This window comes from Acipenser ruthenus, chromosome 11 (genome assembly GCF_902713425.1).
Source record: "Acipenser ruthenus chromosome 11, fAciRut3.2 maternal haplotype, whole genome shotgun sequence".
In the NCBI taxonomy this organism is placed as follows: domain Eukaryota; kingdom Metazoa; phylum Chordata; class Actinopteri; order Acipenseriformes; family Acipenseridae; genus Acipenser; species Acipenser ruthenus.
In genome coordinates, this window is record NC_081199.1 from 41,456,331 (window position 1) to 41,472,228 (window position 15,898).

General features: G+C 42.0%; 1 protein-coding gene across 7 annotated transcripts in view; it reads right to left on the reverse strand.

Moving 5' to 3' along the window:
• The window catches only part of agap1 (ArfGAP with GTPase domain, ankyrin repeat and PH domain 1), a 202,457-nt gene that overhangs the window by 49,444 nt on the left and 137,115 nt on the right, over positions 1 to 15,898 (reverse strand). For all 7 annotated transcript variants that reach the window (XM_034045625.3, XM_059034002.1, XM_034045626.3 and 4 more), the window contains 2 exons: positions 8,447 to 8,551; positions 4,329 to 4,497 (listed from right to left, as the gene is read on the reverse strand). In XM_034045625.3, the coding sequence (XP_033901516.3) occupies positions 4,329 to 4,497; positions 8,447 to 8,551 (274 nt within the window). The remainder of the gene's footprint in view (positions 1 to 4,328; positions 4,498 to 8,446; positions 8,552 to 15,898) is intronic.

Consider the following 15,898-nt stretch of genomic DNA (forward strand, 5'->3'; position numbering starts at 1 on the left):
AGATTTTATCCACCAATTAATGTCTATTTTGTTTACATTTTTTTTATCTAGGATAATATCCACTCAGGTATTTTTTTACTATTATTCTTTTTGATCTTGTAACTGCTGACTTACCAGGACCCCCCCGTAGATAATTATTGTCATCACATCACTTCATATCATGGGCCCTTTATGTTTCATATTAAAACCTTAATATTAAAACCAGTGATCATATCACAAAATGTTCTGCTCTCAGTGAGTCAGTGACAAGCATTCATAAGTAAACATGGAAAATCAAACACTACAAAAACATTTAAACGAAATCTTTGGAAACAATGGAAAATTTCAATAGGATCAATATTATGTAATTCTAATCCCTCACTTTGTCTGAAGAAAAAAATATATATTATATATATATCTATACACACACACACTTTGTGGAAACAAAGTAAGCAACTAGTTACTTTAAATAAGCTTTTGGAAGTAATGCAGGTGATGATAAACACACTACCTGTTAGTGTGATCTATCATACAGTGATCTGTCACAGGTTATATGATACGATGCCTCTGCCAGCCTACGGGAAAATCTAGAAAATGTAATCACCTGTTAAATGAACACACCAGGAGCGTTCGTATATAATGACCACCTTTCCTAGACCCGAACATTCATAGTCAAACGAAACAAAAAGAAATGAAGCCTTACATGCAGGGCAAGTTCCGTTTCCCCAGTTCCAGATTACATGTCACTGGCCCAACGGGATTACATTCACTTCAGAGCCAGCACAATGCCAGCGGGGAGAACCCCAGCCTGTGATCGCAACGCTTTGGACTTAACTAAAAAGAGAAACAGAAGATCCCAGTGGACCACACAATGTGGGGAGAATGTATCCTTAAGTAGAGCCAATGAGCTGTCATTCTACACAGCCAATTACTTTTGTACATCTGCCACTCAAAGAGTAAAAATAACTGGACCCATTATCTCAAAGCCATGAGGTTCTGCTCACACTGCACCCCAGGTTCATTAATCCAGGGCAGGGCAGGCAGCACGAAACACTGAGACACAGAGGGAGAACAGAAAGACAGGGAGAGAGCGAAGCTGGAGTGATGTACACACATATATACTCTCACACTGGTGAAACAGGCGGAGGACTGAAAATAATCTCTACCAGGGGCTGAGGTTTATCATTAGATTTGGTGCTCAGATGACAGTCTTTGGAAAATAAAGGACATTATTTAAAATGATAGTGCTCTGCTTTAAACTAAATTGCAAATAAATATTTTACAGCCTACAAAGAGTTGTATCGGGGGAATTATTTTTTCGCTTTTCTTTTAAGTTTGAATTTATAAGACAAAAATACATATGTTATGTAATTGTTTGATGGGGGTCTTATGAAGTTTCCATCGGCTGTATTACGATAAGGTACGACGTGATCATGTGATTGGGGTGTTCAGATGAATGAGGGCTGTATTACGATAAGGTACGATGTAATCATGTGATTGGGGTGTTCAGATGAATGAGGGCTGTATTATGGTAAGGTACGATGTGATCATGTGATTGGGGTGTTCAGATGAATGAGGGCTGTATTACGATAAGGTACGATGTGATCATGTGATTGGGGTGTTCAGATGAATGAGCTTGCCTTCGGCAGTATAATGATGACGTCTATTAAAAGCTGTGCATGCATGACTGCACGGCTGGAGGATCCAGGCTGCAGAGATACACTGCTCGAACCAGTGGCCATGCGCACCGCAAGTGAGCGTCTTAACCACTGGGCATAAGAGCTAGGCTCCTGTGCTGGTGAGGTTATAGAGCTTCTCACTCAAGTTACACTCAAAGACCAAATACCAGCAATCTTCAGGGTTCCCTTTGTGGTAGGAACTCCAACACAGATAGTCTAGTCTGTATTAAAAAAGAGCTTTACATTGTGAAAAAGCTCAACCTCCTGTAGAGAGCATTTTGACAGTGTTTTTGGGACAGACTAGGTCCTAATACATCCTTCTTGGGTGTATTATGTAGTCAAATAAAATAAATACAGGTTGTTTTTCCTGTTAGTTAACTGAAAATAATCTCTACTAGGGGCTGAGGTTTATCATTAGATATGGTGCTCAGATGACAATCTAACAGGACCTCAATCTGGGGTCTAATTTTTAGATCATGATTGATTTGGTTGATTTTCCTAACCAAGTAAAGTCAGCTGTAGTAGTTGTCCACACTGCCTACATACAGATTCCTATTACAGTCAGCACTCACATATTGACTTCAGTAACAAGTGTGACGCATAGCTGATTATTTCATCTGATTTGACATGTACGTAGGTGAACACGTTGTAAACCTGCCCTCTAGCACCCAAACAACCCAAAGTCAGAATTCAAAATTGCAGAATATAGAGGCAGCAGTGTGGAGTAGTGGTTAGGGCTCTGGACTCTTGACCGGAGGGTTGTGGGTTCAATCCCCAGTGGGGGACACTGCTGTTGTACCCTTGAGCAAGGTACTTTACCTAAATTGCTCCAGTAAAAACCCAACTCTATAAATGGGTAATTGTATGTAAAAATAATGTGATATGTGAAATAATGTGATATCTTGTAACAATTGTAAGTCGCCCTGGATAAGGGCGTCTGCTAAGAAATAAATAATAATAATAATAATAGTGCTCGATAAGGCCCTTGCAAATGAAAATGCACAAAAGCAACTAAAGAACTCAGATTTAAAAAAAATTGCTTCACAGTATCTAAAACTTTTACATTACCATAGCTTGTCTTGTTCGCTTTGTTTTGGCTGCATTGTCGTGAAAAGAGCTATTACAAATAAAAGTGTTCTTTTCTTAGGACTGGAGCAATAAGAATATTTTCAGCCTGAATAATGTGGGTCGCTCCATTCCAGCAGTCATGATGGAACAAGGCAATGGGATTCTCAAACCCAGTGCTTTAATAAAAAGCATCTTTTTGGGGCTCCCGAGTTGCGCATCCAGTATAAGCACTCGTGTGGAGTGCAGGATGCACCCTATAGTCTGGACATCACCGGTTCGAGTCCAGGCTATTCCTTTGCCGACTGAAGACGGGAACTCCCAGAGGGCAGCGCACAATTAGCCGAGCGCCGCCTCAGGGGGAGAGAGGGTTAGGTCGGCCAGGGTGTCCTCGGCTCACCACGCACCAGCGACCCCTGTGGTCTGGCCGGGCACATGCGGGCTTGCCTATAAGCTGCCCAGGGCTGCGTTTTCCTCAGACGCTGTAGCTCAGGGTGGCTTTATTGTGAGTCTGCAGTGTGTAAAAAAGCGGGCGGCTAGCGGCGTGTGTTTGTCTTTGCACCCTCCCGAGTCAAGCGCAAGGGTGGTAGCAGTGAGCTGAGCTAAACAAAAATAATTGGACACTACTAAATTGGGGAGAAAATAACAAAAAAAAGAATTGGTGACCAATAAATAAAAAAAAAAGCATCTTTAGTTTGTTCAGAGTGCAGTGTGTTCTCTCTCTTTTTCTCTCTCTCTCTCTCTCTCTCTCTCTCCTAACTGCCTCTCATTAGAGCCCATTTTCAGAGCCAGCTGAGTGGAAAGAGAAGTCTGATCGTATTAATATTCATGACAATAATTAGTATTTGGGTCACTGAATATTCATGCTATTAGTTTGGTCTTCCTAGCTTCCTTACACGATGTTGCGCTCATGGGTTAGAGATACGGGGAGGGGGGGGGGGCGCTGCTCGGTAGAGAGGGGTCGCTCACCCCCACTGAACACGCTTCTGTGTTTATATTAACCTATCCCTGGAAGGGATGAATTCATGGATTAATACCTGGAGAATTGTTTAATTAAAAAATAGATATATAAATATATAAATAAAGAAATAAATAAAACCAGGTGACCAGAGGGGGCAACAGAAACTTAATGAATCGAAGATTATTAATGAAAATCAAAGCTATTCATCAAAATTGTGTGAGCATGCCCTCTGGCCACTGTGTCCTAGCACTTTAACCCTTATGAAGCGCATTACGTGGTCTACATCTGTATTGATAGTTTCATCAAAATCAAAAAGAAGAAAAGAGAAAGTCTAAAGAAGTCAAACCAATGTTAATGTTAAAGTGTTTACAAACCATTACATAATAAACTTCCATAATAGCAAAGCAATAACCAAGTAAATAGAATACTCGCTTACAAACTGAAACGTGAAGGGCTAATTGAAACTGTGGTTAGGATGCTTGGAGCGCCAGACCCCTCAAAGATACACTCCATAAAAACTCTGACGTTTCTAATCATTAACATTAAGTGCAAGTTCTAAACAGCCTTCAGAGAGTCTTGTTCTCAGGGGCTGGAGAAGCGCACGCTAGTTTGTAAATGACCCAGCGGGAGGCTGGATCGCTCACCTGGTGCCTGGGAGAGCTGCAGGCTGCTCATGTCCTTGGTCAGCCCGTTGGTTTTGGGGCTGGAGAGGGGGGCACAGGCGGAGATGGCACGGGGAGGCCTCTTCCCTGGCACCTTCACGGTGGTGCGCAGCAGGTCGATCTCCTTGCCATGGACGTTCTGCATGTAGTCCTGAGGAGACACAAAGGAGAGATTCACTGACACTGAACAGGATGCTTAGGAGTAAAACACCAGGCCTGACCTCTCCTTATTACAACAACTTTCACCCAAGTTTTAGTTTTATTTTAAGTTTACTGTACAAACCGACTTTTTTCAGCATTTTTCAGCAATTTATTTATTTTTAAATAGGTTTCTAGTTCTGGAATCTCTAATCTCCTTCACAAGTTATCTGCAACGCAATACTTCAGTAAATGACCCATACAACTTTTATTTCTGTCAAAGAATGTAAACAGCAGAAGTAGCTACACAGTCTTTTGTGGAGCAAACTTCAGCATGCCAACCAGTTAGGAGACAGACAGGGTTGCAGACAATTCCTATTTTCAATTCCTATTTTTCATTTCCAATTCCTTTTTAAAATCCATGTCCAATTCCCTTTTAATCAATTCCAACACATCATTGATCAAAATTGCAATTAGCAGTATTCTGTTAAAATGAGTTGTCACAGTGGTAACAAATAACTTAAAATGAAGCTACTGTTAGTCAATTAAATTGGTTTCAAATTAAATTATGATGTCCCTAAAATGTCAATTCCAATTTCTTTGACAGAATTGGAACTGGGAATTGATTTTAAAAACAGGAATTGACCCCAACCCTGGAGACAGTGGTTTCATGCTATTGTTAACCCAGCAATGTCCAATGTACGTTTTAAAAGGACAATAGTTCAGTTTTGCTATGATAATTACCATGCTAGCAGTTTTATTATTTTTAACCAGTATCTTTTGTTTTTTCTTGTTCTAAAGTTTGTAGAAGTTAATATCAGTATTTATTCTCACCACCTGGCATACAAAACACATACACCTTTCTTGTGCAAGGTTTCTAGTTCATGTTAAAGAATTAGCTATCACACCGGCACCTGTAACCAGTACCAACCACACTAATACTAGAAAAACCCTCCCCTGTTCTCTGCTCCGAAGCAGACATGACGTTGAGCTGCTGCCCCTTTTAAAAACTCCTGAGAAAATACTAACACTGTCAAGTGGCAAAATGGCACTCCTTAAACTAACGAGAACTGCTCCCATTGTTTTAGAGTGCAAATCCTGCTTGTGTGACCGAGCAGGCAGGTAGGCAGATGGGCTGGCGGTCAGGCAGGCAGGCACTTGATTTAATTTGCGCAGGAAAAGCTGCTCACAGCGCTGACAACGAAACGAAACAAAACAAGAAAAAAGAAGACTAAGAAGAAGAGCCCTCCCCCCCCCCCTCCCCACACCTTTAGAAAAGTAGACGAAAGGGCAATTCAAAGCTAAGTGCTCTTAACGGCACATAATAAGCCACTAGAGAGCTTTTAGGGATGGGCCCCAGAAGTGCCATCTCAGACCTCAACAGCTTGAAAGAGGCAATTCCAACTCGATCTGCATTTCGTGTTGTTCATCATCTGCACCTCATAAATGGGAAAGGCTTATGAGCTGGCATTAAGGAACCCTCTCCGGGAAGGAATACATTAGAAGGGGGGGGCAATGGGGGAGTAAGGGGGCGGCTGGACAGCAGTGGATACCTTGGCGTCTGCCGATACAGTTCCTGTTGTTTCAAATGTGTTTTTATTTATTTTTTTCGAGTTTGCTGTTAATTATGTTGCATCTATTGCCATCCATTTAATTATCTGCATTAATGTGATTTCTTTTCGCATAGTCAAGCAATTAAGAGCTATGATTGAGTTTCATTCAATTAGCCTCAAACAAACACACTAATTGATGCCTCTGTTGCCGATGAGATGTGATCAGGGAAAACCTGCTGGCTGTTGAGAGTACTTGACAGGGAGAGAGAGAGAGAGAGAGAAGAATCACTCGTCCTTTTGATCCTTGACAGGCGACAATGCCCTCTCACACTCTCCTCAGCAACGCCTTCACACAGATCCAGTTCCTTTGCCTCATGTTTTCGCAGCATGCCTTTGATGGCTGTGTAACAGTGGCAGTCCGTTTTGGTGTCCGAGGCTTAGCACGTAGTTCTCTATACGTTAATAAGCTTTCCTAGTTGTAAAGCCTCACTGAGATGCTGTGCCGTATACAGAGCCATTGAATTGTGTTCAAACTACAGCATCTGGAGACTTTAAGACACAACCAGCATGTCGGTTACTGCAGTGCTTACTGTCAAAAGATTTAAGTGAAGTAAATTTAAGTGAAGTAAAGTAGCTCATATGTTTGCTTCCATTGCATACAGAATTTCAGTACCTCTGGACTGTGCTATTGAACTTATCATGTAAATCAGGGTTGTCCAATCCCAGTCCAGGTTTAACAGGTAAAGTGCGATAATTAACAACCCGAGGGTCTGGGTGCAGGTTTAATTAGTTCAATTAAACAATTAAGAACAGGGTTGGAACGAAGACCAGGAGTGGAAGGGCCAGCTTTGGCCACCCCTGATGTAAATTGTCTAGTAATAAAACTAAAACACTACTGAAAAATATAAATACACATTTACAAATAACACAGTTCTGTATTTTGGCAGTCAAAAACGTGTTGTTCTGACATCAAGTTCCAGACCCAGCAAAGCAAGTGTAGACCATTGAGTGAACTGCCCCCTGTCCAGACGACAGCGATCTTTGGTGAAAGCTCAAGAGAGACAAGAGATACTTTGAATAGATGTGCAAATGTCCTAAAATACATAAATGGTTGATGAAATATGCCCTCCTTGGTCATATACTACATTTATAAATGCTTATGTGTATTTCAGAGTATACGGTTTATTAGACTTTTATTTATTTATTTATTTTACAAAAAAGTGTGTAGACCAAAAAGGAATAAGATTTTTTCTAGTTTTTAGAACTACAAAAGCATAAGTGGGTGTGACTATTTTATTTGTTGTCAAGGCAACAAGGATGAACTAGTTAACTTTTATAAATGTTTCTTCAATACTATAGGCCAGAAGAAAAAAAAAAAAAAACACAGGACACAACTTAATGTTCTAGAATAAATAAATAAATAAAATAAATAAATAAATAAAAGTTGCTGGCTGCGTTTGAATGAGAATGACGCAGCAAGCCCCAGTCCACGGGAAGCCAGTCATCTAAAACCCTGAGAAGAATCCCTTGAAGAGGCCTGGAGGGACTGAGCCTAGCCTGAGAGTTAGCAGAGCCCATATAAAGCCTTGCTTCATTTACTTCACAGCTTATCTTAATGTAATGATCAGGCAGCTCGCTGCTCCAAGATCATGCAAGGCGAGGAGGCAAGGAGGCGTGACTGCGGAGGCGACACTGCCAGGGAGGGGCCCCCCCGCAGCACAGCTTTCATTACAACAATCTTTCAGCTTTGACAAGCGCCTAATGAACACAAATCACTCTTTGATTGGCTTTTACTTACTGGCACCTGCACAACTCGGGGAGTGCCTACGTCACCTTTATAGGCTGCTATAGATAGATATAGATAGGCATATAACATGGCTACTCTTAAGAGTTTGACTAAACTGTCACTCAATAGTAATAAAATGTCTGCCACTTGGGAATTGCACTACGGTTTATGTCAAGGGAAGGAAGACCTTCAGGGCTTTTGGAGATGTCACCCCCATGTCGCAGCGCTGGAGCTTTTGGAGATGTCACCCCCATGTCGCAGCGCTGGAGCTTTTGGAGATGTCACCCCCACGTCGCAGTCCTGGAGCTTTTGGAGATGTCACCCCCACGTCGCAGCGCTGGAGCTTTTGGAGATGTCACCCCCACGTCGCAGCGCTGGAGCTTTTGGAGATGTCACCCCCACGTCGCAGCGCTGGAGCTTTTGGAGATGTCACCCCCACGTCGCAGCGCTGGAGCTTTTGGAGATGTCACCCCCACATCGCAGTGCTGGAGCTTTAGGAAATGTCACCCCCACGTCGCAGCGCTGGAGCTTTTGGAAATGTCACCCCCACGTTGCAGCGCTGGAGAGGTTCCTGATGAATGTGTATTAACAGTCCAGAAGGCTGTGTAACATCCCTTACTTACATGAAGGCTGGGGTGGTAGGTGAGCAGGCCGTTGTCGCACAGGGTTACATACTTCTTCTTCCACTCTTTATTCAGAGACTTGCCGCTTCTCTTCAGGAGCATACCCTGAAACAAAAGAAGCAGTGAATACAACCGCATCACTGAGAGTTACAACAGGGGGTACAGCCTTATCTGGTCTATTCTGTACCCCATTATATACGTTACCAGTTTAATATGTGTATAGCATATTATATCCCCTGCAGTCAAGTTGTGTATCCGTGTACCATGTTAAGTTTCCTCGCTATGCTTTACTTCACACTGCATCTGTTTTTTGTTTTTTTCAAAGTCTTGTCAGGGCAGGGCAATTTCTCACACCCCATACTATATGGGGTGTGAGAAATGGACAGCAGTGTGGAGTAGTGGTTAGGGCTCTGGACCCTTGACCGGAGGGTTGTGGGTTCAATCCCCAGTGGGGGACACTGCTGTTGTACCCTTGAGCAAGGTACTTTACCTAGATTGCTCCAGTAAAAACCCAACTGTAAAAATGGGTAATTGTATGTAAAATAATGTGATATCTGTATAGTGTGAAATAATGTATAATGTGATATCTTGTAACAATTGTAAGTCGCCCTGGATAAGGGCGTCTGCTAAGAAATAAATAATAATAATAATACAGTTCAACAAATCTTGTTTTCTTACATTTTAAAAAGGTAGAGCAGTGCACTGTTGGACAGGCAAACAAAAAAAGGGACCTGCCCCACAAGCAAGTGAACATCTTTGCCGCTGGTCTCTGCTAACACATTTCAAACCCTCCTGGCAGGGGCAAACAAGTGACTAGTTTAACACTTTTCAAATTAACCATGAAACACAGGAGCATGTAAGGGATTAGCAGGAGGAAGTGTTGGATTAGTAGTAATAATCCTTTGAATGACAGCTCCCATTGCCTGGTTACCATGTAGGGCTTATCTTGAGTGTTCTCACCCACCGAGTGAGCAACTGCACACAAGAAAACACAGTTCAGGTCAAAGCGGTTTCCTTTAATAAACCTGAACACAGCAAATACTGGAGTTATTTATAGACAGCTCTGGAGGTTTCAATGCCACTGTAGTGGCTTGGTTTTCCTGATCAACTGGGGTGCTTCATGAACAGACAAACCTTGATACTAATTATATGCTCTAATGTTTGCAGGGTATTTTTATTGTGCTAACCCTCTGATCAACCCTGTTTAATCTCTTTGCCTAAAAGGTCGGGCAGGTTAAGGGCGACCCCCGGGGGGGTATTTGCTGCAGCCAGGTGGCCTCCCCTCCCGACACCAGTAATCACCTAGACTCTAAACAAACTTGTTACTGTTATCAGGTGCTTACCTGCGAATGACCCCCATCACAACTGACTCTAAAGAGGCTGAGGGGTGGAGCTGGATCACTGCCCTGTGATAACCCCACAGCCCCAAGAAGGGATCAAACCAGAGATCAAACCAGACCTCAAAAGCATCAGCCTGCAGATCCCATCAGGAGAGCCCAGATTGCGATCATATTCACAAGTCCGTGGTGGGAGGGATGGGATGGGATGGGATGTTCCTCGGGCACAGTGGGATTTGTTCAACTGTACCTTAAATGTGATTTTTCTTTCTACTTTTCTAAATGACAACTAATTTAAACACCTGTCTGTCCTGAACTTGAAATAAATTCTCTTGCATCCACCATCAACACCAATGTTTTTGGAAAATGTATTAACATTTAGTACTGTGTCAATCTAAACTGTCTTATGCAAGGATGCAAATAAGTCTTCGATTGTCTAGCACATTCACCCATTCCAGGCTTTAATACAAGATGGATTAGCCACAGTGTATTGTTAACAAGCTCAGATGAGTCTTATTAAGAACAGCAGTGTGGAGTAGTGGTTAGGGCTCTGGACTCTTGACCGGAGGGTTATGGGTTCAATCCCCAGTGGGGGACACTGCTGTTGTACCCTTGAGCAAGGTACTTTACCTAGATTGCTCCAGTAAAAACCCAACTGTATAAATGGGTAATTGTATGTAAAAATAATGTGATATCTGTATAATGTGAAATAATGTATAATGTCCAGGCCCCTTATCCAGGGCGACTGCTAAGAAATAAATAATAATAATAATAATAATAGTAAAACCTGGAGTGGATCAAACTGCTTTTTTTCCATCCCTGTTATGAGAAGTTTTGGCTAGGACAGTTTTTTAAAATGCCACATGAGACAGACAGCTATTCAACAATCTGCTTCTTATTTATTAACATGCAAAGCGACTGCACTGCACCTAATGAACACAATCTCAGCAGTGAAGTCTGCCTCCTCAGTTAATGAAACAGCAATAAAATCACCAAAGTTCATTGATGACAAGAACGGTCGCCCAGAGGAACAAACACAGATGTACCAGCTGCAACTTTAAAGTTCAATTAAACAATGTGCAATAATAATAATGAATGCAAACACTGTTAACGCAAGCACGTCTACTGTACACTGAAAGTTTGAAAACACACAAGCTTACTTGGTAAATGTTTTGCTAATTACTTAATTACGCCACAATCCCCCAGATCTCCTGGAAGCAACACTGCCCTGTAGTAATATTTCACAGTATAATGTGCACACCTCTACACATTTCAGTTGAATTCTGATTGTTCTATATGTGCTATGAATTATACTGTATATGGGGGTGTGCACGCTTACTTCTATATTTCCTGTTACCTTTATGGACCATCAGAATGCCACAATAAATACACACGACTTGCATCACCTTAAGAAAAGGTCGACTGTGCATTTGATAGAAGACACAACTTTGGCCAGGACAAAAACAAACTCAGTACTCTCATATTTAAAACGTAGTCGCTTTCAATGAACTGCAGGTTTTCAAACTCAAAAACGCATAACCATGAATTTTCAGGAGCAGCGGGGTTAGCTGTGAAAGATCCCTATTGAATTGAATTGACTTTGCCTTGCTCTTTGGTTACTTCCAAGCAGTGCTTACCTTTTGTCTTAAATATCTTGCAATGTTAATGTAATAAATGTTAAGCGTTATAGGAAATCTATAGCGCAGTATCTCAGTATGCCCAGAGGCCATGATAAAACGATGCTCATAAATTTATATTAAAACCCTGCTCAATAGCAATTATTTGCCAACAAAGATGTATTGATCTGGTTTGCGTGCCGGAGATGGCAGAGTGTAAATGAGCCAATCAGTCGGGGGGGGGAGGGGGGCGCCACAATCCTATCAGGCTAAGTCTCCAGGATCGTTACGGCAACAGCATGAAGAGTTGGAGACAAGAGCGTGCATGTGGCCAGAAGGAACAGGCAGAAGTGCAAGGCGACTGTGTCCTGCTCCAGATCAATATAGCCTGCACCGTTCAGAGACTCTGAACCCTGGCTATCAGCAATCTAATCTCTGTGCCACTGATTTAGACCAGATCAATATAGCCTGCACCGTTCAGAAACTCTGAACCCTGGCTATCAGCAATCTAATCTCTGTGCCACTGATTTAGACCCTTCATCTCCCCCAACATCAGCGCCATTCCTTTAAGAGCTTTTCTTTTTAATCTACTGGGAGTCTAAATGAAAGGGAGCGATCTTCTGGCAGTCTGAAGACAACAGTGTTTTGTATTTATAAAACTGTGACAATAGATGTCCTCACCTACGCAGACAGAAATCTTTAACAAAACAGTCCCCTGCACTCATTTAACAGCGTTTGGACTTCCAAGTTCACTGAGCCAAGGGACAATACACCTGTCCACTGCTTCGCCACTACTGTGTATCTGCTTCATGTGCCATAATGAGACTTATTTATTATGAACATTTTATACATATACCGCTGATTCAGCATTTCATTCACTTATAAGAAACCTGTACACTTTCTCTAAATAAATTGGAGTCTGCAAACACTCACCCTTTACGGTATAGATGCAGATTTGTCTGTTTTCTTATCTTTGTTACTTTGGATTGTATTGTATTATATTATATTATTGTACCACCTGCTAAGCACAAGCAATGACACTATACTGCATTCATTCTTATTCAGTGTATACTGTATGCTAATATCTGTCTGGCTGGGATATCATTGAAAGTGAGATCCTGCACAGCAAGAGCCAGTGCTGTTGTACGGTATTTTCAAAATGATGCTGTCTCCCTACACCAGTACTCCTTGACCCAATGAAAGCAATGTTTTCAAAGCTAGGATCCACAAAGACAAACCAATGTAGGTTAACTTGCAAACCATGAGCAGTACCACAAGCAAGGCACCCCCCCCCCCCCCCTTCAAGTGCCACACAATGACAAGAAGTCATGTTGCATTCAGTTATTTTTTTAGACAGTTAAGAAAGGGTGTATATCACTCTGGGCGCTCATTTACCTTGCCTTTGCTTTCCTTTCTATCCTGGGAAAAGTAGTTTTAATTGCGTTGTTAGCGTCTCTGACGGCCCTGCAGGTCACTGTGAACAGAACGCTGGCTCAGAGCCACGCTGGCCTGCTAGCTAAGCCCCACCTGCTGCTCCTCACAGGTCAGCTGAGCAGGGTGACCCTTCTGTCATTAGCAGGCTCTACACACTGGCCTGCTGCAGCGCCTACATCACCAAGACCGGCTTCAAACACAATAGCGAGACACAAGAGCTTATCACCTCGGCATCCTGATCAAACACAAAATAATTGGCTAAACCGCTCTCCTCTCCAGAGCTCGGCAGTAATAAAAGGACAGACATAACCCAGCTAACTGTCCGAGGTTTACAGCTGCATGCGATTCTCCCCCTCCATACACATCTTCCCACAAACAGCGAGCCCTCGCACCGCCGTTTCGTGTAAACAGAACCCTTAACCCTTTATGAGGTTTCCCACCTCCTGACTTTGCCATCAATTAAAAACAACAGAGGGGAAAGACGAATCCTGTGCTGTCCGACTGAAGCGACAAAACAAAATCCTTAAATATGAGATTCAGAAGCACAAGGAGAATATTTTACAAATCAAGGCTGCAGCATCTCCTCTCTAGTGGAACCATGGTGCTGCTGAGGGCAGGAGACAGTCGTGTTCTGGGGGTATTCGAATCAAAGACCTACTAGTCTCCTGCAATAGCCACTAGATCAAACTGCCTCCCTAGATAATCAGTACAGCAATGCAACTCTTTAATTGTAAAGAGACACTGCCAGTTTAAAGCAAACATCGCTGGCTTTGCAACACCTATAAGAAGGTCAAGCAGAGAAACTTTTCTGCTTGCGCCTTCATACAATCCCACATGGTCTTCACATTACTGTGTCTACAGTACTGTGTGTGTTACAGAAAAGAACTGAGAACAAAATGCAATGTCTTATTATTAAAATAAGAATAACATTGTTAGTTTGGACAATGCTGGGTGAAAAATAATAAAAATCAATATGCATAATCCAAATCTTACATTGATCTTTTTAAAACACAGACACACAAGCAGACAAAGACACACGCAGACGCAGACACGCACACCTTTGATAAAACTGGTCCTTATTTATGCAGTTGTTGTGTGAGAACTAGTGAAGAATCCTCTGTTGTAAGTTGAGTGCAAATTTTTTTTTCAATTAAAAACGACCCTGCAGCGCAGTAAATGGGTTTTGACGAGAGCTTTAATTTTAAATGAAGAAAGTTGCCAGTAGCAACATAGCTGTCAGCAGCAGCCAGCGTCCATTAATAAAGAGACGGGCAGAATTTCAAGGCATGGAATCTGGTGCCAAAGGTAGCCCCACTGCATCATGCTGTGCTAAGCTGGCTGGCCAATTGTTCTTAAGTGTCCCTGCTATTTAGGATGCAATTTATTAATTTTCCTCATCCATTGCTGGAGATGACAGGCTATCATTTTAGAAGTGAGGCTAATTGAATGGCACGTTTGGTTTGTCATTATTAAAGTCGCACTACAGTACTGGTTCCCATTTTCCCTTTAAAAGACTGAAAACTGGGTTTATATTTGTTTTCTTACTTGAACACTGTATCGCTGCAATTTCAGTCTATTTATTTATTTAATCAAACACCAATATTGCATGCTTTAACTACTTGATATTGAACACCTTCAAGTCCTTTTGAAATGTCATTATTACGCTTCAAGCACTATGCGGATCAAAATCACAGTACAGCTTGTAATTGTAAGTATCATCATATTACACTTACGATGCACTGAACAAGCACGGTATGAAGCCTCTTCCAAACCAACGTGGCCTAATGTAGAGCTGCAGTTAAAAGATCACAGCAGCAACACAGCAGTGATGCATCCACGTTTTTAAACAAGCATTTCCCCAGCCACACCAGATGCAAAAATCAAAACCTTTCCCAAGAGATATGTATCCTCACAGAGAGCAGTACACAAGTGTCTTCACAATCAGATTTATTTGAAATATATTTAAATGTATATGTAAAAATGTACCTGAAACACATGGGCCGATAGTCCCTATCTATATCTCCAGATTCTAAAACTCTCAGTAAATTGTTTTAAATAAAGTTTCATCACAATTGGATAGGCTTCTACATAAAGTACAGGAGCCTGTCCACTATATCACTGCCGTCAAGAACATGCAAACCCTTCAGAGGGGAATAACGACTTTGTGTGAACAAAGACCCATTATGACCAGCATCTTTAAAAGGTCAACAACGGAAATTAGCGACATTTTGATTGCTGATATTGCTGATTTTGTGGCAGCCCTAAATGCTGCTACTGCCACAGCATGTTAGGTGTGTACAGTGCAGGCTGTGGCAATGTTGCTTGCAGTGATGTGAGAATGGTCACCTAAAGTGACATCGCCCCCCTTGAGAAGGAAACACATTTCAGTTCAGTGTTCAGTGGGAACCACCACGTCTGCACATCGGAAAACAGAATAAGCACCTGCTCCACCCTCTACGACTTGGCAAGGAAAACAAGCTATCCGTCCTCCCTGTCCCAAGCACAGAGTCTCCTCTAATCCATTTAATACACACCGTCTTAAAAAATATGACATGCTTTGCTTATCAACAGAGGGTGCATTGCACTCTGTGAGGCTCAGCACTGCCCTGGAGACAGGCCCTAGAGGCGGTATAGGGGAGTGCAGTCTTGCCGGACCAGCTCTGTTCCAGGTACTGGTCCACCAAATCACATTTTCAGTTTAGTTCTGGGGCAAATCGATGTAAAATAAAGAACAAATAAAACAAAGACATTTAAAAACTTCCATAAAGGTTCTCAATTCAAGTGCTAATTTTTCATGGTCCAGATTTAAGAATCGCAATTAAAACAGTTTTTATTTGGGTCATGTTCTGTTAAAGGGCAGACAAAAAGTCTGTCCATTGGACAGACATTTAGTAACTCTTTCGGTACCCCTATAGCAGAGAATGGCCTGTTTAGGAAGAATACTAAATGTGGTTCTTATTGTAAAAATGACAGGCTGGCTCATCAGTTCTGCAACACGGGATAATGCAACATGAGTCGAACAATAACTCAAGTTACAGAATGGACCATTTCAACAGCTGCTCAGA